This window comes from Colossoma macropomum, unplaced genomic scaffold (genome assembly GCF_904425465.1).
Source record: "Colossoma macropomum unplaced genomic scaffold, Colossoma_macropomum, whole genome shotgun sequence".
Classification (NCBI taxonomy): Eukaryota; Metazoa; Chordata; class Actinopteri; order Characiformes; family Serrasalmidae; genus Colossoma; species Colossoma macropomum.
In genome coordinates, this window is record NW_023494801.1 from 19,476,934 (window position 1) to 19,500,242 (window position 23,309).

At 39.1% G+C, this 23,309-nt stretch overlaps 1 protein-coding gene across 4 annotated transcripts; it reads right to left on the bottom strand.

Moving 5' to 3' along the window:
* Positions 1-319: 319 nt before the first annotated feature.
* On the bottom strand, positions 320-19,511 carry LOC118821195 (piggyBac transposable element-derived protein 4-like). Of its 4 annotated transcripts, XM_036589692.1 has the most exons (5): positions 19,243-19,511; positions 18,777-19,120; positions 9,272-9,359; positions 6,897-8,827; positions 3,233-6,745 (listed from the first exon to the last, which is right to left on the bottom strand). In XM_036589692.1, exons 2-4 carry the CDS (start codon positions 18,920-18,922, stop codon positions 6,908-6,910), a joined length of 2,154 nt encoding a protein of 717 aa, XP_036445585.1. In that variant the 5' UTR covers positions 18,923-19,120; positions 19,243-19,511; the 3' UTR covers positions 3,233-6,745; positions 6,897-6,907. The 4 variants fall into 4 exon arrangements, with proteins under 4 accessions (XP_036445586.1, XP_036445585.1, XP_036445584.1 ...); XM_036589691.1 differs by having other exon boundaries at positions 3,239-6,745; positions 18,777-19,511; XM_036589695.1 differs by lacking the exons at positions 3,233-6,745; positions 6,897-8,827; positions 9,272-9,359 and adding exons at positions 15,266-16,030; positions 16,598-16,742 and having other exon boundaries at positions 18,777-19,511.
* Positions 19,512-23,309: the final 3,798 nt, after the last annotated feature.

Sequence of the window (23,309 nt, forward strand, 5' to 3'; positions counted from 1 at the left end):
TGTGTTGTATATGGTTCTTTATAGCACCAAAAAGGGTTCTGCCATTGTTATGATGTCAAGCTTCTAAGTTTCCATATAGAACCATATACAACACATTCTCCATCAATCTGAAGAACAATTTCACCATGCAAGGAACGCTTTAAGCATGCAAATGGTTCTGTGAGTGTTCATTGTCTTTACTCAAGAACACCTGAAGGACCATCTTTTAGAGTGTAGTTAAATGTACAGTTAACACAGGAAATTCAACTAGCGTTCAGCCATCATTTCACAGATGTCCCTTGTAAACCAGACCGGCAGAACAAAAACGATTCATTGAGGGTTTAAGATTTTATTTGGTTTATTTTAAAAGAAGCAAAACTGGTGGTACAGTTGAGAAAGGATAACGCAGTCTTGCAGCACTGCTGTAGACTGACTGTACTACATAAAGAGGAACTCCACCCATCTTTCAAAATGTCTGCATAATTCAATTGGCAAGATGTAAAGAAAGTAATTAAGAGTAGCTTGACGTGAAAGATGCCATTTTAGAGAGCGTTACTAATTCGGAATTGTACACTGCTGATATAAGCCTCTATCAGGTATTGCATACAAATACATGATGCCGGAAAATGATAGTTTTCAGCTAAAACATGTATTTACCTCTTTCTTGGTGGAGAGGTAAAGGCAGGGAGTGGCTAAATAGTACCCAGAAAACATTTACCATCATCAGCATCACATACAAAAACTGCAGGTTCACTCGTTCACATTTTGGAAAATAATTATATTTGTTGTAAACAATGTGACTCCTGACTGGGCTATTTCACAAAGCAGGATTTCCCAGTTAGCCAGATTACTTAAACCCAAAGAGGAGAATCAACTAATAGGAATCTCCCTCAGCTGTATTCTATTGGACAGGCTTGACTTTGGGCTTAATTTATCTGGCTACACTGAGAAATCCTGCATCCTTACACGGTGCAGCTTTAATCAATTTCTAAATCACAGCCTGGCCAATCAGCCTTTCTTGCACCTTAATGGTGCTCAAGTTTATAGGCTATTACGGTCAGCTTTTTTTGAAACGGTTATCTTATTTACACATCAGTGAGCACTTTAGCACTGTTCCTTTCCACTAAGGCAGCTAGACACCATCTCGAAACCTCTTCAATTTATTCTTATATAATTTGTCTCCGCATTACTTCCACTTTTCTAATAAGATATGAAGTATAAAGAATATAGACTTGTTAAAGGTGGGGTCTGCTGTACTGCAGATTTGCTTGCCTAGGTTTTCTACTGGAAATTGAGAATGTATTTCAGGAGAGTATCATATCGCTGCATCTTTTGTTAATTATTTAGAGGACATCACACTGTAGACATTTATGTTTCGCCAGCAAGTCTGAAATAGAATCATGGGATTATGTGCAGACATAGTTGTGTCCAAGCTGGAATATAAAAAAAAGATGCTGACTGTGGGTTCAGAGCAAAGGGAAAGCAAAAGCATGCTGGCAAAAATCATGACAAATTTTCATGTGCGTAATTTTTCAGAAATCTTCTGTATACAAACATTTGACACTATCAGACATCCTCTTAGAACCTTCAGACTTGATTTGTATTTGAAATCTGCTCAGCTTGGTCTAGGGCTCTGCTAAACCTTGTTTAATATGCCATTCATGGAAACAGTTGCTATCTGGTGTAAGGCACAAGGCTGCATTGCAAACTTGGCATATGAAAGTTGTTATAGACAGTTTTCTCTTGTGCTTGTAGCAATGGATGCATGCCTTTCCTCCAGCAGGGTTGAGCAATGGAATACAGTACCAACTACCACTTGGGGGCTTGATTACATGGACCTTCTCCTGCCCATCTTGAAGATCTGGGCTGGTCTCACCTCCCTCTTGCTCAGCCAGAAGGCTCTTACCCTCGTCCTCAGATTCGTCTGTGGGCTCTGGCGGATTTTTACTGCATTTGCCGTGATTTACCAGTATATTAATGAGATGTTCCATGAATGCCTTGTGGGTATGTGGTCTTTTCCGGGCTAATTCCAAGTGAAGGATGAAGCTGTTCGCACAGGCAATGCCCAGGAGTTGGTAGAACAGGCGCATGTACCACTTAGAGGGTTTCTGAAGATCTCTGTGGGAGCAAGTTAGCCTTTTCAACATGTCTGACACATTGTCCTGCATTCTGACATCACCTGTGTCCATGGAAGGGAGATTACAGTTCTTTGCTTTTCTTTGTGTACCCCTTGTTTGGGCAGCTCTATGAATGGTGCTGCAGATTGCTCTCTCAGCAGGCTCCATATATTTCAAAAACAGTATGTGATCTTTCTGAAGCCACTCAATGGACACATTATTACTCACTTTACAATAGTTCATACCAGTTCTTGGGAAGCCCAGGGCCTTTGGGCTTATGATCCCCCACGCATAGCATTTGGATTGACGTAAGTCTTTAAACAGCTCTAGGCTGGTGTGAAAACTGTCCACATAGAGGTGGTATCCCTGACCAAGCAGTTCAATGTCCATCAGCTGCATCACTGAGTCATAGCCAAGTCCTTTAGCAGAAGCTGAGGCACTGCTGTTTTCCATCACACACAGATTCCACACATAGCTGCATGAAGTGTCTGCCAGGACAAACAGCCTATACTTCTCACTGTTTGGCTCCTCCAAAACAAACTTCAGAAAGTCATCCTTGGGTTCTCCCTGAGTGATGGTGAGGTTTCTAAATGGATGAAAGTATCGTTTGCATGAGGTCACGAGGTCATTCAGAAGAGGCTTGAGCTGATGGAGAGGGTCATATTCTGCTGTGCCTGCTTTGCTCTCGTTGATGGCATCCGCTTTAGGGTCGCTGAGGTGGAGACAGGAAGCAATCGCTTCAAATCTAGCCTGAGTCATCACTGAAGCAGGGAATTCAAATTTGAAAAGTGATTTGGAGCTCCAGTAACATGGAAGACTTGGTGCCTTCACTAATCCTGTGTATAACACAAGACCAAGAAATCTGTAAAACTCCTCAACACTGAGTTCCTTCCAAGAATGTGCTGTTTTTATATGTTTTGTATTTTGGTTGGTGTTCTGGACAAGTGCACCAACAACATCTGTGCTGAAGAATAACTGAAAGATGTCAAATGGTGACCATGACCGGGATCGGCCAACATGCACTCCAGGGCGTCGTTTTGGCACAAAATTTTGCGAGGCATCCTTCAATATGACAAAACCCAGCCGTTCACCACCACGTGGCCTTTTATCTTTTCTGTGTGCACAAAAAAGAAATGAAAAAACATTATTAGAACAGACAGCACCATGATAAAGGCAACGATACTCCAGGCATGCCTGTAGTACTCTTAACCACATCTTACCTGAAAGAAATCACTTTTCCCATTTAAAAATTCAGTACACAGTGCAGTGAGTGTTTCCCACACATAGGCTATACATGGGCACCCCCCAAGTTTATTTCATCCCATTTTAACAATTTCCAGTTTCCATTTTATCCCATTTTAATAAACCCTACAGAAGAAATGTTTTTCATTGTTATGAGTAAACAAGGGCACAGTTTCCACAGTCATTTCCACAACTTCAACTAATTTAACAACTTCACTAATTTAACCAAGTCCATGGGGTGCTTTACATCTAAAAACATGGAAGGTTTAACATTCACTAATTTGTCAACTTGTTCAAATACTTGAACAAGTAAACAAATGCAATGAAAAGATTGGATAACATATATTCAACAATATGTTTTATATATATAATAACAATATACTCCCCCTCCCCATCTACCAGGCCTAAGACCTGTAATGTAAACGTCTATTCTGTGGTGGCATCAATGCTTATGAAACTGCATTTTTCTGGATGATACTTTGGTTACAATGCTTATACTATGGCTTTTTGTACTCTAATTCTGTTTTCATTTGGAATAGATGCAACAATTTATTTTTGTAATTTGCAAGTGAGTGATTTCAGCAAAAAAGAAAAAATACAATAAAATAAAACAATTTTTTTTTGTTTCTTGTATGCAAAGTATGCATCAGTTCAGTCTTTTCCCCTCCCATGGTTAACTACCAAGAAGTTAGATGTTACCAAGTATTTGCGTAATACTGTAACAAATCTACCTTTTTTTTGTTCTTTACACTTCTACAATAAACTTCTCTGATTTACATGACTGTATTTGCAATAGGGATGTGCTGATGGTATTAATAGAAAAATGAATGCAAGTTTGACTTCTATCATAATGGCATCAAATCTCATCGTGTGGCTCCAGAAGACCGCTACTAACATTGCAGTCCACTTTTCCAATTCTAGCCTTATAAAAAGCACAAACCAGTATAAACATCAGTCCATGAGCTGTGCTTGAGAACGTCAGAGATCATGCCATTCTGTAAAGCATAGGCGGTCAGCAACAATGCAGAGTGGCACACCACATGCCCTGCATTTATAAATCGTCATTTTTCCTTTTCAGTGCCACGAGATGCACACAGTATTTCCTCCCTTGTGTAGTCTTCATACGACGTTCTGCACTGTATGAGTGTTGTAGGCTTCTCTTTCTCAGGGGGCTGCTGTTTCTCTAAAGTCACCACCAGCATCCAAAGGGTGTCACTGAGGCTCCTCTTGGCCGTGATCATCTGTTGGTGTAGCCTGCAGCCATTTATAGTGTTGGATCGAAAATGAGGAAATCATTTTTAACCCATGCTAGTTTTTCGATGCTTCTTTATCCTCCTTCTGTATCCAAGTGATCCATGTTAGAAATTGCTGCTCAGTGTTCTCCATGCATTTACAAAGGCAGAGCATCACTTGATCAAAAGGTCAGGAAATTAAATTTTGTTCCACATAACTTGAGCTGGTTAAGGCTGTTTTTGGATGGCCAATCTGTACATGGGCTGCATGCCTTTTACTTTTATTTGATCTTCACAGTCTGCATTTGTACATCTGGATTTTAATCTTTAGTTTGAAATTATAAAATTACATACATTATAAATTACATTAATTGCTAATTTTCTCCCCAAACACACCACAAAAAACACGTTGAAGAAAAATAAATACAGGAAATAAACATTACATCTTCACATTGCAGTATTTTTACATAACGTTTCTCCTTTCCCTGGTAGTATTTTGCATTAGTTTTATTTTTGCCCTAGGTAAAAGCCAATCAAAATCAATGTGTTAATGAGGTAATACACAGTAATGACCAGTGCTCAGTGAAGACATTTTTGGGTGCCAAAATGGGCATGCCACATCAAAGAAAAAAAAGAATGTCAAAATCAGAGGTATGGATTCTAAGAACACGTAAACAATGGAAAATAACTGTATACCGTATCAATGAGGTGTCAAAAGAAACAAGAACTACTATTCATTGTCAAAAGCAGTGACAAAAAAATGGGAAAAAAGCATCCACATATGTTACTCTGTTATCAGCTTTTAACATCACATTAAATCTGGCAGTAAATTTTATGAATCTAACCCATAAAAGTGCAGAAAATTGCACCCAAAACAGCACTGCAGCCAAAACAGCATTGTGGAAATAAGTTTGTGCAGTCCTCAGCTTGTTTTCATTCAAAAGATGAAACATAACAGCAATATGGACAGCAGCTGTGTGGCCAGGCTGCCTGTGGGGGTGGAGTTTTCATCAGAGTTCTTCAAGAAATTGCTTGCAGATCACAAGTTGTTGACTATGGGACAGTAGAGGTGCTTATAAATGATGCAACAAAAGAACAGAGGAACAAGGCATGGTACCACATAGTCAGAGAGGCAGCATTTCCCCTACATTTGTTAGATGTCTTTCCTGGTGTCCAGCAGACTTTTTCTACTCTATACTCTTAAAGGGGAATTCCAATGATTCTTCAAAATGTCTGCATTATTACATTCTTTAAGATAAAACAAACTAATTTACAGTGGTTTAATGTGTAATGCACTCATGGCGGAGAGGTATATGCCAGGTGTTGCAAGGAAAAATAGTAACCCAAAGGTTAGGTTCACTGGTTATTTTGGATACTACTTAAATGTTCCTGGTCTAAGGAAAAGGAGAAGTGGCATGGTAAACGTTCTTGTTTATGTCATACCCATGCAATAAAAAAATGACCACAAGATCAATGATGTAGCCATGAGATCCTAACTTCTGCCCATAGCTTAATATCTCAAGGGATTGTGGTATCTTAAATCACCACAAATTGGCATTTAAAGGAACATGAGTATATCTTATCTGGACAACTTATAATAGAAAAAGCAACGCATTCATTTTAACCTTTACATATTTAATGCATGGAAAACATACTGACATTGTACAGTGCATTAGATCAAAGTTGAAACTGAATTTCACAAAACAAGAAGTTTCACTTGTATAATGTTTTCTGTCGCAACTATTAGTGTGACGTTTTGTTTACATTTTTATACACTACTTATCTTGAGTAAATGTTCCACCTGACTTAAGTATCTACAGAAAAAGCTAAGGCTTGAGATAAGAACCTAAGCAAGAGAGGCCTGAGGTAATACTGCAACTGACAAATACAGCAAGTTGAAATGCAGTTGGTGTTCCATAAGTTAAGGTTGTCATAACTTCTAACATGAAATATGTTTACACTCAGAATATGAATGGAAAATGTCAACATACAGTAACAGAAAAAAATAACAAAAATAATTTAAAAAAAGCCAGACTTGTAGTGTTGAACTGATACAATTAAAAGAGACAGCATTTTAAAATAAAATTTCAAGCCTGGAAAAACAAGGCTCCCGTGGACTGAAGAACAAAGGTGCTGCTCTTGCAGACTGAAGAGCTGACAGCTCCTGTGGAAAAACTGAACAGGAAAAGCAGATTCAAACTTCAAGTAATTACTAACATTACACAAAACAAATCTTAAAAAAAAGATTAAAATGCTAAAAATGTTTTAAGGATATGCATCACAATCGTCATAATCCAAAAAGTTATGAATGTAATTGTTTACTCACCAGCGCTTTGCTTACATAATATCCATTATCCAAACTGAGTTGTTAAGAACAGCATTAAAGCCACCCCGAAGATCCGGGTAATTTTGATATCTTATTGGCAACAGGAGAAGGCATCCACACATATTTGCTCGTGGACGACATTCAAAGTCCTTTTTTTCGATGAACTGCACTGTAATGTGCTTTCCAAAAATGACATCTGCCCCTGTGCAGAAACGAAGGAAGCGTTGCAAGATGCTGTCATCCAGTTCCCTGATGTACCTTTTGAGATGCCTTGCTACAGTATTTTGTTGGACATTCATGTCTTCCGGAAATTTCAGAAGTGCATTCACCTTCTTAGGTGATGGAACTCTTTCTTCAATTATCTCTGTTAACTTCTGTGGGGAGATTGTTTTGGCCAGATCCTTTAGAACAGGCCTCCAACAGTCAATAACAAATTTTGGCATTTGAATGAGGGCTTTGTGGCCTAACTGAGTAAGGAGTGGGCCAAGGTTTTCTTCAGTGGGCATTCGATGGCATTCGTAGGAATCTAGAATATCCAGCAGTGAGTCTTGATCGACAGACTCAAAGTTGTTCAGTGCATGCTGGAGGACCTCCCGGTCATGCTTTGAAATGTAGAGCATGAAGGCCTTAGACACACTGCTGAAGATAGTGCCATACAATGTCTCTTCCAGAAACGGCAAAGGGAGATGAATAGGGAAATATTTCTCAGCAATCCAGCCTTTTAGAAGGACCCTTGCGATGGCTTGCCACTCAGTGACTTGAAATTCATGCCTTAGGAACGGAGCCTTAACATCAGACCCTAGAGTGCATCTGTTGTAGAATTCACTCCAAAATTCTGAGAGGCAATCACGGAAAACTCCAGATCCAACTCCCACCTCCAGCCCTCCATTAGGGAGCTTCATATGAATGCTGACTTCCTTGTCCATAATTGTTGGGTCAGTGAACGCACCCATCATATCACTGAGACAATTTCCCCTTCGTACCTCAACAATGACCTTTGAATTTACCTCAAAAGGAAGGGTGTCGTCTAAACGGTGAACAATTTGTGCTCCGGTTCCAATGTCATCATCTTTGTAATCATGAAATTGAGAATTTCCAGTATTTGTCGAAACGTCACTGGTCTGTGGAATGGTCCTTACATCATATACAGTATCTTGGTTGTGTAGTTCTGTCATCCATCTGGCACTGACAACGGCACCATTCTCCTGGATTTGATCCTCCCAAATGGTTTCATCATATGGGTGTTCGAGTCCTTGTGTTCCGTGTGAATTTTCAGTCTCTCTGTCAAGGTGGTTTTCGAAAGTTTGGCTGTGCATTGCAATGCTGAAATCATTGCTCTCCTGCTGCATATAATTACTGCCACCTTCTAGAGAAAGATCCTGGGGACCTTGCACATTCTTTGCACTTCGCTTTTTTGTGAAGAGGTACAGTCGCAGAATTTTTACCTTATAGGCCTCATAGAGATCTCCTACAGTCAGGTTTTCATCAAGACGTCTATGAGAGAAGTCTCGGATATCACAATCAACATCCTTCAGATAAAAAAATCTGGAGGCTCCAGCCGGGAAGAAGATTCTCTCTGCCATTCTCCGAACTTCAGACATTTTTGCTTGTTTGTTTATACTAATATGCTTGGTCCCTCCTCCGTTCGCAGTGCGAACTTGTTTGAAATTACAACCTTTCTCATTGTAATTCATCCATCCAAGCTCCACTCTCCTGGCTTTCTTTTTTGCGTACGTGTTGCCCATGTGCCTTTTTGAAACATCCTCTCTTGGCCCAAAAAGCCTCGATGGTGGTGGCTCTATAAGCTGGGATGTTCCTTGATATGGCTGGTTACTAAGGCAGTAGGATACGACGGCCAGTCTGTCTCCATAGTGTGGTATGTACTGTTGAAGTTCACTGTCGCTCATCAGTGGTATCACAGAGATATCAATCTGGTGGTAAGACACAGTTTAAAGTAAGAATATGCAAGTTGTTTGTAATTCAGTACACTGTAATATCTAAAACTCCAAAGTTCTTCTATAGTCTACAGTTCTACAGTTGGTAGGTTACAAAACCAAGAAAAGCCTGACACAGTTTTAACGCCATATAAAATCAAAATAATGCTTTTTTTTTGCTTCATATAAATATTTTTTGCTTTTACTAAACACTACAGCTACCCTTTCAGTGAATAATACGATTGCATGACAATTTTAAACTTAAATATTAAATTTTGCAAGAAGCAGCATGAACCACAGCCATTTCCACAAAAAATTCACCATGTATAGCTTTGTATATTTATTCTGCTGCTCATATATGTACACAGACACAAAGCTGACCATTTTACAAAACAACAGATAACAGTGAGATCAATGATTACGAGAGGTAGTGTAGCCTACCTTGTCCATTTCCATCCGTTTGATCAGGTCCTCAGCTATGCCCCTCTCCCGAAAGAAGTCAACAAGAGTGGACGGCTCCTCCATTTCTCTGACAATTATTAAAAATAAACTGTTGGCCTATCTCTTTCTCTGCATATATACTTAATGTTTATTATCCTTATTCAAGATGTTGGCCTGCAATCGGCAGCACTGTTGAAAGGTATACCTGATTGCAAAATCAGTTAAAAATATAATAATTACATAAATAAAAATAATTACAGTTTACCTATGAATACCCAATACCCATCTTAGACATACAGGCATGCGAAAAAGTAGACCCCATGAAAAATTTAGACTTTTTCATTATATTGGGAAAATCTGGCATTAAGTCTTCATTTAAACACTACTGATGGATAGAGTATAATTTACTATTGATGGATAAACAATAATTTACCAATTGACATTTAGAATTAACATTTTTTGTCATTCTTTACATAATTAAAATAAACAGAAATACATCTCCTTATGTGGACAAAGTGATAAATCCTAAATAAATCACTTCAAACGTGTCAAATTGCACCTATTCAGCTGCTAATGATTAAAACATCCGGGATAAACTAGTTTTATTTAAATCTCAGATATCTGGCTTTGTGATTGGAGTGTAATCATGTGATCACGCCAAGATCAAAAGAGCTCTTTGGCTGTCAGAAATAAAGTTGTAAATGCCTGAGTCTGGAAAGAGGTTTAATAAAACATCTAAAATATTGGAAAATCATTCCACTGTCCTGAAGATCATCTACAAGTGCAGAAAATTTCAAACCACTGCCAACTTGCCCTGGCCAAAGAGTTTTAGGAAACACCTACATAAAGCTCTTTCTGCCAAAGGGGACGGTATCAATTACTGAAGCCAGGGATGTATATGCTTTTCAGACAAAAATGTCAACTCAGTTATTTACTTTTTTAAATAAATGATTGCCAAGTCAAATTTTCTATGTTTTTAGTTCTACCACATAACATTTAGCTATACATATTATTTATCTAAAGATAAAATAATGATATGACCACATATGCCTGTAATGTTGGAAGACACATAGTGGCAGGATGCAAGTGCAAAGTGACAAAATGACAGAACACTACTGAACAAGATATTGAAACAGAAAGGAGACAGAGGGACATAAAAAAAAAATAGAAAACGAGATAACCAAAACAGGGTCTGAGAGAACAAAACACCAAGCAAACATAAAGCACACAACCAGGGGCATAAATACAGAGGGAAACAACCAGAAACACCTGGGACTAATGAGAGGGCGGGACTACAGACAACAGACAGGTGAGACAGATGACAAGAAGACAGGGGGGAGACAAAGACCAGAACAACAACAAAATCACATGAAACAAGATACACAAGGGTAGATATACAAAGGCAGACAGACAGACAGAAACAAGGAAAGACGAAGGATGGCAGGATGTTACACTGCCAAAAAGAGAAACATTTAATGGGGTTTACTTCTTCACATGACTGTAAAGGTGGTCATGCAGGCTGATGGTAAAATGTATCCTAATATAAATGTGTCTTTTAATTGAGTTGAAGTACAGACGGTCACTGTTCATTGCATGCAACATTTTGAGCTGTGCCAAAATTTGTGATCACATTTCTTCATAATATGATATTGTAAAATTATGTCTTTTGATAATGTAGCAGCCATTCATTATGCAGGACATTCCTTTGTGATATTAAGCTGTGGGCACAAGATGGTTCAGGTGGCCATATCCTTAATTACAGTAAAATATAAACTGGGCTGGTGTCCAGCACTTGGTGATTTCTCTGTTCAAACACACCTGATTCTCATGTTTTCACATCTAAACTCATCTTTCAACTGCCAAGTTGAGTGGGTATGTTTGACAACAGGACAAGAGTTGAATGCCCCTAAATTACAAGCTTCAATTCAGAGCATTTAGAGTTTTAAGTTTAGGGCTGGAGCAACACTATCCATACAGACACTGCGTCTAGATCCTACCACAAAAGCATTCACCAAGCAGAATTCAGCATCATAACAGTGCACTGCTTGTGCTTTTGCCTATATACACAGTCATACCACTAGTGTAGACGTTACTGTCAACCAAGATTCTAGTTTCTTTCTTTTTTATATTTTCATTCCTGATAGACAGTTAGTTGTGTGTGTGTGTGTGTGTGTGTGTGTGTGTGTGTGTGTGTGTGTGTGTGTCAGAGAAAAGGGGGGAAAGGACATAAGTGTGTTGGAGAGAAAGACACAAAGTATCCCTTTTTTTAAATACATTTTCTCATGTGTAGTTCCCAACAGTGGAATTGAAAAGAATTTCCCAACATGCTCCCCAATGATTCAGACACTTTCAATGTAAGAGAATTAAAAGCATGATTCATTCCTTCCTCCTACCACTGTTTATTCACATTTAATGCAAGACACAGAGGTGCATTTCCCAAAAGCTTCAGTTGTACACTATGTACTTAACTAAGCTCATCTTATGAATGTTAATAAGTGTTTCCCAAAACCCTTCAATAAAGCACTTAAATTCATTTGCAAATTACTAATACATACTACTCATCATTCACAAAACCATTCCTTCTTTGGTTTTTGCCTGCAGTCTGCTAACTTGCTAATGCATTTTGTGAGGATGTGCTTGTTACTATTATTATTATTATTTTATGTATTGTTACCAATAAGGGCATCTGCCCTCACTTACTCATACTTCTAATATGCACAGCAGATAACGCCTGACACTATGTGACGTAAGCCTAGTGTTTGCTGTCACGCTAATTAACAAACAACTCAAGCTGGCAGTGAACGAGGATCTGTTCACACAGCAGAGTGCTGCTGACGCCATGACAGTCAAACCCAAAGTCTTTGGTCACTTTAAAGATTCCGCCTCGGCATATAAACGCAAAGAATACACTGTGATTTTAGCCCATTTTTAAAACACACAAACACAATCACAACCAGTTCCCCAGTATGGGTGGAACAAAAACAGGTAAAAACTCCAAATCTGCGGTACTGAAGTCTGTTTATGCGACTTTACCCATTTTGACTGAAGAGAATTGCGAGGTATATAATATAAAGATTATTTAAATTGTCTCAAACAGTCTAAACAGTTCCCATCACTAATAAACAACTAATACTAAATAAAAGACTCACAACATTTCACATTTTCACATTTCGGTCAGTAAAAATGGAGAGCCCCTGGCTTGGGTGGCCACTTGCCTTGATACCGCGATAGCTAAGTTGACAGCAATGTTCTTATTTATGTGAAGTTTTTAAAGTTTATCAAGTCTAAAAGATTTGCTCAGCTAGGAAATCCAGTCATTTCTGTAAATGCGATCTGAAGGGGTAAGCTACCTTGGAGGACAAGACAGGAATGCAAACTTGACACATGTAATAAATAAAAACTTGACACTTGTTAAGAAACAGAAAAGTGTGTTTATTGTATAAGGTATACTACAATGTTATGTAAAGGTGAAAAACAATTCAGCCTTGTGGGTGCTCCGCTGCTCTTTGTTAATGAATTTCTTTTAGGACCTGAACCAACTCTCCAAACAGAGCAATGAACTGGTTGTTGAATGTTTCTTCTACACGTAATCTTTCAGCAGCTTGAGCAGCTTCAGCTTCTCTGTCGGCTTGTCGACTCTCCAGCCACTGCTTGTGCTGGGCCTCAAGGACAGCCAGGTGTGCGGCGTCTGACTGTGTAAAAAAAAATCTTCAGTTTGAACAACAGACTTGAGGCAAAACAAAACATTTGGTTAGTTTATAAAGCAATTACGCTACCAAGCCATCATAATAGCAAACCCAGCTGAAGTTTTAAAAGAACACGAGCTATAACTTGAACTTTAGCTTGATTAGCTCACGACTTCAGCTAAATTAGCTTGTGCACTAGCTGTTCTGTAACTCCATTCCAGCCAACCATTAAGTTGTTTTGCCTCTTTCATTTAAACACTACATATACTGCAAGCAGTGCTTTCTTCTGTCCATTAGCCTGCAGCATTCTTCTATAATAAAGAATGTGTGTTTAAGAACAAGACCATGTTGAGTCACCAGTCAGTCAGTATGAAAGATAATCCTTTATTAGTCCCACAATGGGGAAATTCTCAATTCTTACACTCGAGTTTGTCTCGAAGTGCTGTAAAAAGGGTCGTCACAAAAGTGACCCAAAGCAATCGGAGACAACCTTACATGTTTGCCTTTTCAAAGGCATGTCTCTTCTTGTAAAGCTTATGTTATGGAGATTCACTCGAGTGTCCATTTCTGGTTCACAGTGAAACCAAATGACTTTCTTACCAAGAATGCTGCATTTAGGTCTGGTACTGCTATCCGGGGGATCAGGCAAATTGACGATGGGAGGGTCTTGGAGCTCTGGAATTTTCTCCTGTTGGGGTGCAGCAGGCACTGGCGATGGTGCACTTCCCTCTGATGCAGAGTTTTCACTGCATGATGTGGAACTCTAAGTTGACAGCCTCTGTAAAGTGAAATTAAAAGTGAATATGAAAAACAGTGCCTTGGAGATTTATCAGTGAAATTACATTGTGTAAAAAAACAAAAACGGTTGCATTAGAAAAGATAAATGTCAGAAGGACAGTGTACTCCTATACCAAGGTTGGGGACCTAAGCTTCAACAATTTACATATGTATAATGATACTTATAACTTACCATGCTCATCACCCACAAAGACTTCCAAGAGCTTTGCAGCCATGGAGGGAAAGGATGAATCTAGCACAGTCATTCCTCTCAGAGGGGCGGGATCCTAAAACTATATCCAAAGCCTCGTAGAACCAGTCCGTTTTCTTGGCTGTTCTGCTTCTGCTGTTTGTGTCTTTTTGGATCCTGTACATATAATTTAGCTTTTTAATTTTTTCTCTGCACTGTTCGGAAGTCTGCTAATCCCCAGCGTTGCCAGTGACTCAGCTATCACTTGGAACACTTTCTCGTTTCTCTTTGATCCTTCCAATTGCTTTTGAATTCTACTGACCAGATGCCAATTAGCGCAAGTGCATCCTCCTAGGCCATGACACAGTCTCATGCATTTGCTCTGAGCTGAGCTGACAGCTTGCACTGAAATAGGAAGTAAAAGACACTGAATGGGTTGTCGCAAAAGTAACCTACATTCAAAACCAGTCAGTGAATACCTGTGCCATTACACATCTGTCTTCTCAAAAGTAATTTCTTTTGCTATTTTAATGGTAATTGAACTTTATTTGACCACATAAGTCATGAGTATATTAAAAAAATAAATAAATAAAAAAATAAAGCACTGTAAAGAGTCAGAACTTATCTGGCATACTCACAGTCACTTGCTACTGAATCAACCGGAGTTAAATGGGGAATTTCATCAGTGTTAACAAAAAATAGCCATCAAGAGTCGTTTGATTACATTTTCCAAATCAGAACTGTTTACTGGTGATGACGTCCAAAGCATTGAATGCCTCTAAAAAACAACTTCACTTGAAGCTATTATGCAAATTTTTACAAATATGTAATATGCATGATGTTTTACAACAGTTTCCAGATAAGACATTGGCCCAAAAAACAAAAATTATTTAAATACAAGCAGGGCAAGAGGCAAAATAGCATCCAAACAAAACTTATTTCTTCAGACTAACCTACATTTTACCATTACCAACATTACATGTTAAACTCTGACACGTCCAAATTTTCTGTTCGTTATGGACAGAGAAAATGGCTACATTTGCAAAGGTTTCTGTCCAATCACTGTAGAGAAATTTGAACCACTAAGGGTTAATAGCTGCTGCCAGCTTTCAGTCAAAGCAGCTCATTTATGTAATATTGTCTTTGTTTAAGAAATCTAGTGCTGACATTGTGGCATCATTTCATAAATGGAGACCCAAAAGATGCACTGAATAAGGGCCACACTCAAATCATGCAGACAGCAGAAATTTTTCTGAACTGTTGTTTATGTCTTTAATCTGTACCTTGTGTGTGGGGGTGCGGTAGAGATGTTAACAGAAGACCCAGAAAAGACTAAGAGTATTCCAAAACAACGTAGATTCATTTATTTTGTTATATCTAGTCAACAGTAGATTAAAACATCTCATTATTCTTCGTCAATCTACTTAAACTGAGCGATCAAGCAGGTTTTCTATGTAGTAAACCTATTCGACATGTAACTGACTCTGCATTAAAGATAAAAATACGTCTGTAAAAAAAAAAAATGTGGCCATGTCGTTGATCTACAAACTACTAATAAAACATGTCTCTCCTGATGTATATGGAAAGTCCAGACATAAGGAGTTGATGCTGTATTTGGAAGCAGGTGTCGTAGGTTTGGGAGACTGTTTGCTCTTCTTGTTTAGCTACATCGACGTTTCTGAGGCTGACTCAATTAAGCTCATACCTTTCGCGCTAACGGGGCATTTTATCTCCAGCAATCCACGCAATTCATCCTTAAGAAATATGCCATCTGCTGTTTCATCTAGAAGGAATAAGTCAGGCTAGAGCAAAAGGCCACATTTAGGACAGGCCTGTTAAGATGAATATGAGCAAGGTTTCCGGTTGTATTTCTGAGCGAACAAAGAGTTAAAAAAAAGCAGTTATCCCAAGTCCTGCTGACTGCCAACTTTCACTCCCAGCTTGGTTAGATGTTTGTCTTTATTTGTCTTTTTTTTCCCCGGTGAATTCATGCTTGTGCCGAAGTGGTGACTTGATGATGTCACTGAACAAAAGCACTGGGATGTCCAAGGAACCACAATACTATGCATCATCTTGTGGATTAGAAACCGTGCTCATTGAAGGTAACTATAAAATAAGAAAAATATTTATTAGTGGTTGCTTTGAGTGCACATATATTACACAGAATTGAAAAGTGAAACACCAATTTAACTGTTGCTCCAGCATCCACTCTATGACAACCAGTCTAAAAACACACGTAAGGGATTGGGAGTGGGCCATTCGCATGGATATATTTTGCATGTATATATGCTTTATGTTTAAGTTCTCATTTTTTTCAAAGTGGTTATTCAAGCTATTCAAGGTTGGGCAATATGACAATATTGTTATCGTGATAAATTACATCACAACACAACACAATATGCTTTTCTGAGGGTACACTGGGATACTGTCAGTACTTATGCAACACAGACCAAATGCATGTTTTATGGCAAAGAGAGCATATTTAGTCCTCTGCAACAAGATTAGTGCAGTGCAGTATGTGAAATCATGTGGCACTAGTAGTTTTTTTTTTTGTTTGTTCCAACTGATCAGATGTCAGAAAAACATTATTTACATTATTTAAAACATTACATAGATGTTGTTTGTGGTCAACATGTTGACAAACATTACATTTTAAGTCAGTATTTATCTTACCTGGTAACTCAAACCACACCCTAAGGGGTATGTGTTCTCTCCCACAGCTATTAGTAGTGGGGGCTGATTTGCTAAATAACTTATTGGAGTGCCTGTCATACTTCTGAGGAGCTCAAAGTCTGCATCTGTTACCTCCAAACCTTTCCTGTGGATGAAAAAAGTTGATGGTTACGGTAAATATGAACTGTAGAAATGCAATAACTGCAGGCTACAGAAAAAGAGTTATGAAATGCATGACAACTGCTCCCTTTAAAAACTGACATACTGAATATTCTGTAATCAATAAAATTATTCCATCAGTGCAAGAAATAAAGCTCAAAGGTAAGTGGAGATATGTCATGCTGCCCTTTTTATTACAAGTTACTCTGGTTAAGTTGTGCAACAAGTGGAATACGTACCGGTTATCTGAGAGTCCTGTCATGATGAGCTTCCTCTTGCAGTCAGTTTAGACTTTTGCCACCACAGCATTGGAAATGGGCTGCAGCTCAACTTTTTCCACCATTTGTTGAAGCAATCTAACGTCATTTACGAATACTAACGCATACCTTCCTTATGACTTTACTGAGCAATTATATCCTGAAAATGCTGGTTTAAGTTGAGTTCCGCCACCATTTTTAGAGAGCCTGACGTTGTTACCAGCAGTAACCAAGCGTTGTTAGGACTTGGGATCGGTCAACTTGTTTTTGTTAAAAATACTAACAAAATATTTTTAATTAATTAATTTAAATAAATAAATTCACATTCATGTGTCACATGCACATCCATGTGCACCACTGAAGTAGAGTTCTTAAGTGGACCCCTTTGATTAGGCCTGGAGCGTAAGGGCTCCGGGGATGATCAAGTAATGGAGCAGACCCGAAAAACACACGATACAGCCAGGTTGAGGTCATGTAAAAGGAAATGCCCTCCATAAAGTCAGTCACAGAGCCTGTTTACATCTTGCATTAACATGTATTTCGTTTCCAGATCATATCTGATAAACTTTGGCCAGATTCTGTTTGTATTTTCACCACAATGTGTCCCCAGTTTGGCCAGATGAGATCCGATTGTACTTTGCCCATATAAAAGGCACGTCAACACACAAGTCTTCACTTTTATTTGCTCACCGTCCTGAAGTTGGGAGCTTTTTTATATCATTGCACCAAATCATTTAATTATACTTTTGATGAGGGTAATTCCTGTTCACCATTCACTCTAATTTCCAGAGCCCCTGAGATGACATGGTAATTATTTTTTTTAAAAAGTGTGCCCACAAATTAATATACTGAGGCCACCAGTTAGGCTTCTCATAACTTGTGGCCTCAATATCTTAAATGTGTGGCTTCGATATAGAAATTGCTGGTCTCAATATAGTAATTTGTTACCTAAATATAGTAAATTGTGGCCTCACTATAGTAAACTGTGGGAGTAGTATAGTAATTTGTGGCCTAAAGGTGTTAATTCACGGTCTCAATATAGTTATTTGTGAAGATGCCTTACTAAAACTAATTACCAGGTCACATTAGGAGCTCCGTACCACTTCATGCAGTGAAAAGACTTAATTTTGAGCCTATTTACAAAACTGACATACCGACTAAAGAATTCTGTTTGTGTGTTTAAGTGTGTGTAATGACTGATTTTCTAAGTCTGTTTAAGGTTTATACTTTTCAAATGTGTAAAAGTGAAAACTTAAATTTGACACCAGGTATGATCGAAGGTTCGGTTTTCGATTGGAGATGTTGTTTCATGTACATGCAGGAAACCAGTGAACAGAAGAACTTAAAAGTAACTCAGTCAATAAATCTTGGATTATGAAGGTCTTTGGGAAACACTTGCAGATTCATTTTCTCAATTCCTTTGTTGTTTGGCTTGTTATTCGCTTTCACCAAGCTTTATCGTTTTTGGGAAATTCACCTCAGAACAATGTGTCTGTAGCTGGACTTAAAAGCTAAACTGAAATCTAGACACCCAAAAGGCTGTTATAAGTATAGCTCGGTCAAAAATACTAACCTAATGTTGACAGTGAAGTGAACCGAAGAGACATTGTGGAAAACGCACAATGATAGCTACGTTGCTAACTGTTCCTAGCTTGTATTCAGTTAGCATGTCTGGACAAGCTATTCGAGAGCACAGGATGGTCACGAACCCACTTCTACTCCTTTTCAAAACTGTCTCTACGAAAATGGCGAGCCTAACTTACCTATTTTGTGGCGGCTGCTGTTGCTGCAGGGGATGTGCTCTTTTTCGCCCTTTACTCCGAGGAACAGGCTCTCTGTCCAAGCTCTCCTCCGACTCGCTGCCCGGTTCCAACTTCACCTCGATTTCACACGGACTCTCTGCTCTCATACCAATCTCGACGGCACTCGGTTCGTCGTTTACATCCAGAGTCCAGTTTTCTCCCTCTTCTTTAACGTCCTCGGTTTCTGCTTCTTCCTTAACGGCGTCTTTGTCAGTCTGTCCGCTGATATTCACACTCTCAGTCTCCTCCTTCACTGCTGTGAACACGTCTGCGCAGGGATGGTCCTCCTCGGCTTTAATCTGCTCCTGCAGGGAGGCCATACCAAAACAAAAACAAAAATGGGAAAACTACACAGCAAGTCGCCCTCAGTCCTTCGAAAACCTTCCAAAACAACATAAATAAAGACTACAGAAACGCGACCGCGTACCACTGGGATTGTTTTCCGTTTTCCGTTTTCAAATATGGCTGCCGGTGTTCTGGCGAATTGTCCTGTCCTGCCGAAATGTCCTTCCGTAGCGCATATTTGCAGACGGCCCTCTACATAAAACTACTGGTAGGATATTCTGATAACCTAAATCACCTAATCAAAACTGCCACTGGCATTAAAAATACAGACATGATGCGTTAACAGCCCAAACAGAGATTTTCCCAATATAAGAGAAGACGGCAATCCTACGCTGTTTGGCACGGGGTGGGGGGAGCATACCGCCCGGCTTAGCCAATCAAATCAGACCTCGAAAGTTGTAAGCCAATCATATCCGACCTTGACATCGAATAAGCTCTTCCAAGTGCCGCAGATGCAGCGTCATCCGTTGTTCTCACTCTGAGGCGATACGTCTGCCCGTCCGCCATGTTGGAGAGGTCAAGGTCCGCTTGTAAACAAACGTTACATGTTTACTGAGATATAGGTTTTCATCATTAAATCGGCCATAACTTCCTTATCACTCAACTACGGAGCCCCGCTGGTGACATCCTGTATAAATAAAAATAATGTGTGGCCACGACTTAGTAAGGCGTGGGAATGCGATGATTAAGTCGAGGCCATGACTTAGTAAGGCGTGGGAATGAGGTGATTAAGTCGTGGCCATGACTTAGTAAGGCGTGGGAATGAGATCACGGCTTACGAAGTCGTGGCCATGCATTAGGATCTCGTTCCCATGCGTTAAGAAGGCGTGGCCACGCATTATTTTTATTTACACAGGATGTCACCAGCAGGGCTCCGTAGGGCTCTCAGCTTTTATTTCAATTTAATAACTGTGATTGTGCTGACTAGCTGTCCTGAGCAGCAGGAGAGTATTCAGTCTGCACCTGATGTTAAAAACCCAGTTCACACACATCAGCAAATCCATCAGTGTGTGAATCACTCCTAATCTTAATGCACGCAAAAATGAAAAAACTCCCCAAAACACAGTAAGAAGGACGAGATGAAGTTGGCTCTACTTCAAAAGGTGCAGGAGTTATATTCTGGTGCCTGAGGCTGCACCATTTAAGGTGGATTGGAAAAATTTGAGCAAGAAGATGGCGAATAAGAAGCTGACTTCAGCTTGCTGTAAGAAGGTGCTAATCTATTAAGAATATCTACATGAATTAAGGAATGCTGTAACTTATTACAATGATTATTCAGCATTAACAAGCACTGGAAATAAATAACTACTAATCAAGTTAAAATCCCCTATAGAGGATATTAAATAAAACAAACTTAATATAAAACAAGGGGAAAACAATCACACTATAAGTTCTCTCCGGCTCACCAAGAAAAGTGTGGCCATATCTGCACATAAATATTACACAAACATGAGTGTGGATCGCTGCGTTCTTTCCATTTTATAATCCTATCCCACTGTCTGAGTGCAAAATTCATGAAATAGTATAATTTTGAACAGTACTTTTCTTTAACTGGCACTCTATAATGGTATTAAATGCAGTCCTGCAGCGATGTTGATTGCCCTGAGATGGTAACCATATCTCCTCCTTTCACCCGTTTTACGTAACTAAACGTATTTATTCAGTTTATTTAAAATTTCCTCTTCCTCCTTAAGTAAAGGAGGTTCACTGTAATACTCTGAACAGGATACCCTTCCAGTGAATGTTTGAGACTAAGATTTGATTTCGACCATAATAATTCTTCTGCTAGATAGATATTGTAATGTCAGACCAATTTTTTTACATGCATTCATAGTCAGACATTTTGGAGGAAATGGCATGAATGGCTAACACATAAAATTACAAATTTGTCCATGTTTACTAGCGAAGACATTACTTGTGGGGTCATCTTGAAAGACTGGAGAACTAAATTAACAACTTAGGTAAATTCTTTATTCACAAAGCAACATTTCTAAAAACCTCCCTATCCTTTCACAGTATTTGAAATGAACTGTCTTTTTTTTTGCTTCTCTTAGAAATATGAAAAGTCTTAATGCAAAAAGCTTTTAGAATTTGAAATGGCAGAGACAGACTGATACTCCCTTTCAGATGTTTTTTTTTCATTCTCATTTCTGTTTCAGGCATTGTAATTTCCTATTATTTATTTTCTTGATAAGCTTCAGAATTTTTTTTATTCACTCTGTTAACTGTTTTTCTGTTACTACTGTTAATGTTGCCCTACTGTGGTGATATCAGTTCATAAGAATTTTTTTAGGATGTTTTAAGGAAATCTTCTGATCACTGCTATTATAATACACTGAAGTACTGATGGGTACAAACTACAGCCGTTAGGTTTGCATATACACCAATCAGGCATACCATTATGACCACCTCCTTGTTTCTGTGCTCATTGTCCATTTTATCAGCTTCACTTACTATATAGGTGCACTTTGTAGTTCTACAATTACAGACTGTAGTCCATCTGTTTCTCTGCATACTTTGTTAGCCCCCTTTTACCCTGTTCTTCAGGGGTCAGGACCCCCATGGACCCTCAAAGAGCAGGTACCATTTAGGCGGTGGATCATTCTCAGCACTGCAGTAACACTGACGTGGTGGTGGTGTGTTAGTGTGTGTTGTGCTGGTATGAGTGGATCAGACACAGCAGTGCTGCTGGAGTTTTTAAACACCTCAGTGTCACTGCAGGACTGAGAATAGTCCACCAACCAAAAATCCAGTCAATAGCGTCCTGTGGGCAGTGTCCTGTGACCACTGATGAAGGACTAGAGGATGACCAACACAAACTGTGCAGCAGCAGATGAGCTATCATCTCTGACTTTACATCTACAAGGTGGACTGACAAGGTAGGAGAGTCTAATAGAGTGAAAAGTGAGTGGACAGAGTGTTTCCACACAGTATCCGGTACAGGCTGAGACTGGCATGACGGAAGAAGAGGGGGAACAGTGGGAAGAGAGGGAATGGGGGAATGATAAGGACCATCGATAAGGTTGAGGCGTTTTGCATATCTGAGTTCTGTTTGATTAAAACTGTGGAACTGATCTTCAGTAAAATGAAGACAGCAGATCCAAGCTACCTTACAACTTTACAGTATATGGGCCAGAGCTAGGCCAGAACACTTAGTTTCACTCACTTTACAGGGTATGGGCCACATCTGGATCACATCCATTTACTCTTCTCGTTTTTGTCAGCCATTTGTGCAGCTGCTGAGTCACACTGAGCTAAGCTGTGTGTGTTTAGCTTCATGCTCGGAGCAGGCCAATGATAAGAGCTGTAAGTAAACCACAGCATATATCATTTAGAATTTTTAGCTTAGTTAACCAAAAAAGTGAACGAAAAAACTTGTTTTACATCTGGACCACTTCTGTTAGTTGTGCTCATTTTACAGTGTGTGGGCCACATCTGGGCCACATGCATTAGTTTTACAGCATCTGGGCCAGAACAAAACCAAGGATGTGTTTAAATTAAAAGATGAATTTGGCTAACTGGGGAGTATCAGAAGGTGGGAAGGAAAGCTGGCTACAGCTGATTAATCTTACCATCACATAGTGTACTTCATAATGTAGCTCACAAAGCAGCACTGCTGAAGGGACCCAGGACACATTCAGACACGGTCATTGTTACTGTCATACTGATAAAACTACCAACCTGATTAACACAGTCAGGTGAAACTGATCAGCTCCAACTGTAGAGCTGTAGACAGAACTATTTCACACAGAGCTATATAGTGCTGAGCAAAAAACTTGATGTGTTTGTTTGCCTGTATTGTAATAGATGATAAGTTTGCAGTATTAAACTTCTTTTATTTCTTCATCTAATTTACACCACGCCTGCGAGTGAGTGGTAGGTCTGGGCAATTACATGATAGTAATAATTGAGGCCAAACAGCTTTTTGAGCTCTTTTTTGAGGTATTTTTGATAAAACAATGGCATGCAGAGAGCTGAGCTTGTGAACAGTTGCTGCATCAGTTCTTGTTTTCTCTGGACAGGTTGGAGAACTTTAGTTGTTCATTACAGAACAGAGCAGCAGCACAGACAGCACAGTTAGCCAGTGAATTCTGGAGAAAGAGTTTGAGCTAAATATCTTATTATAGTAAAAAAAAGCCATATATCCTC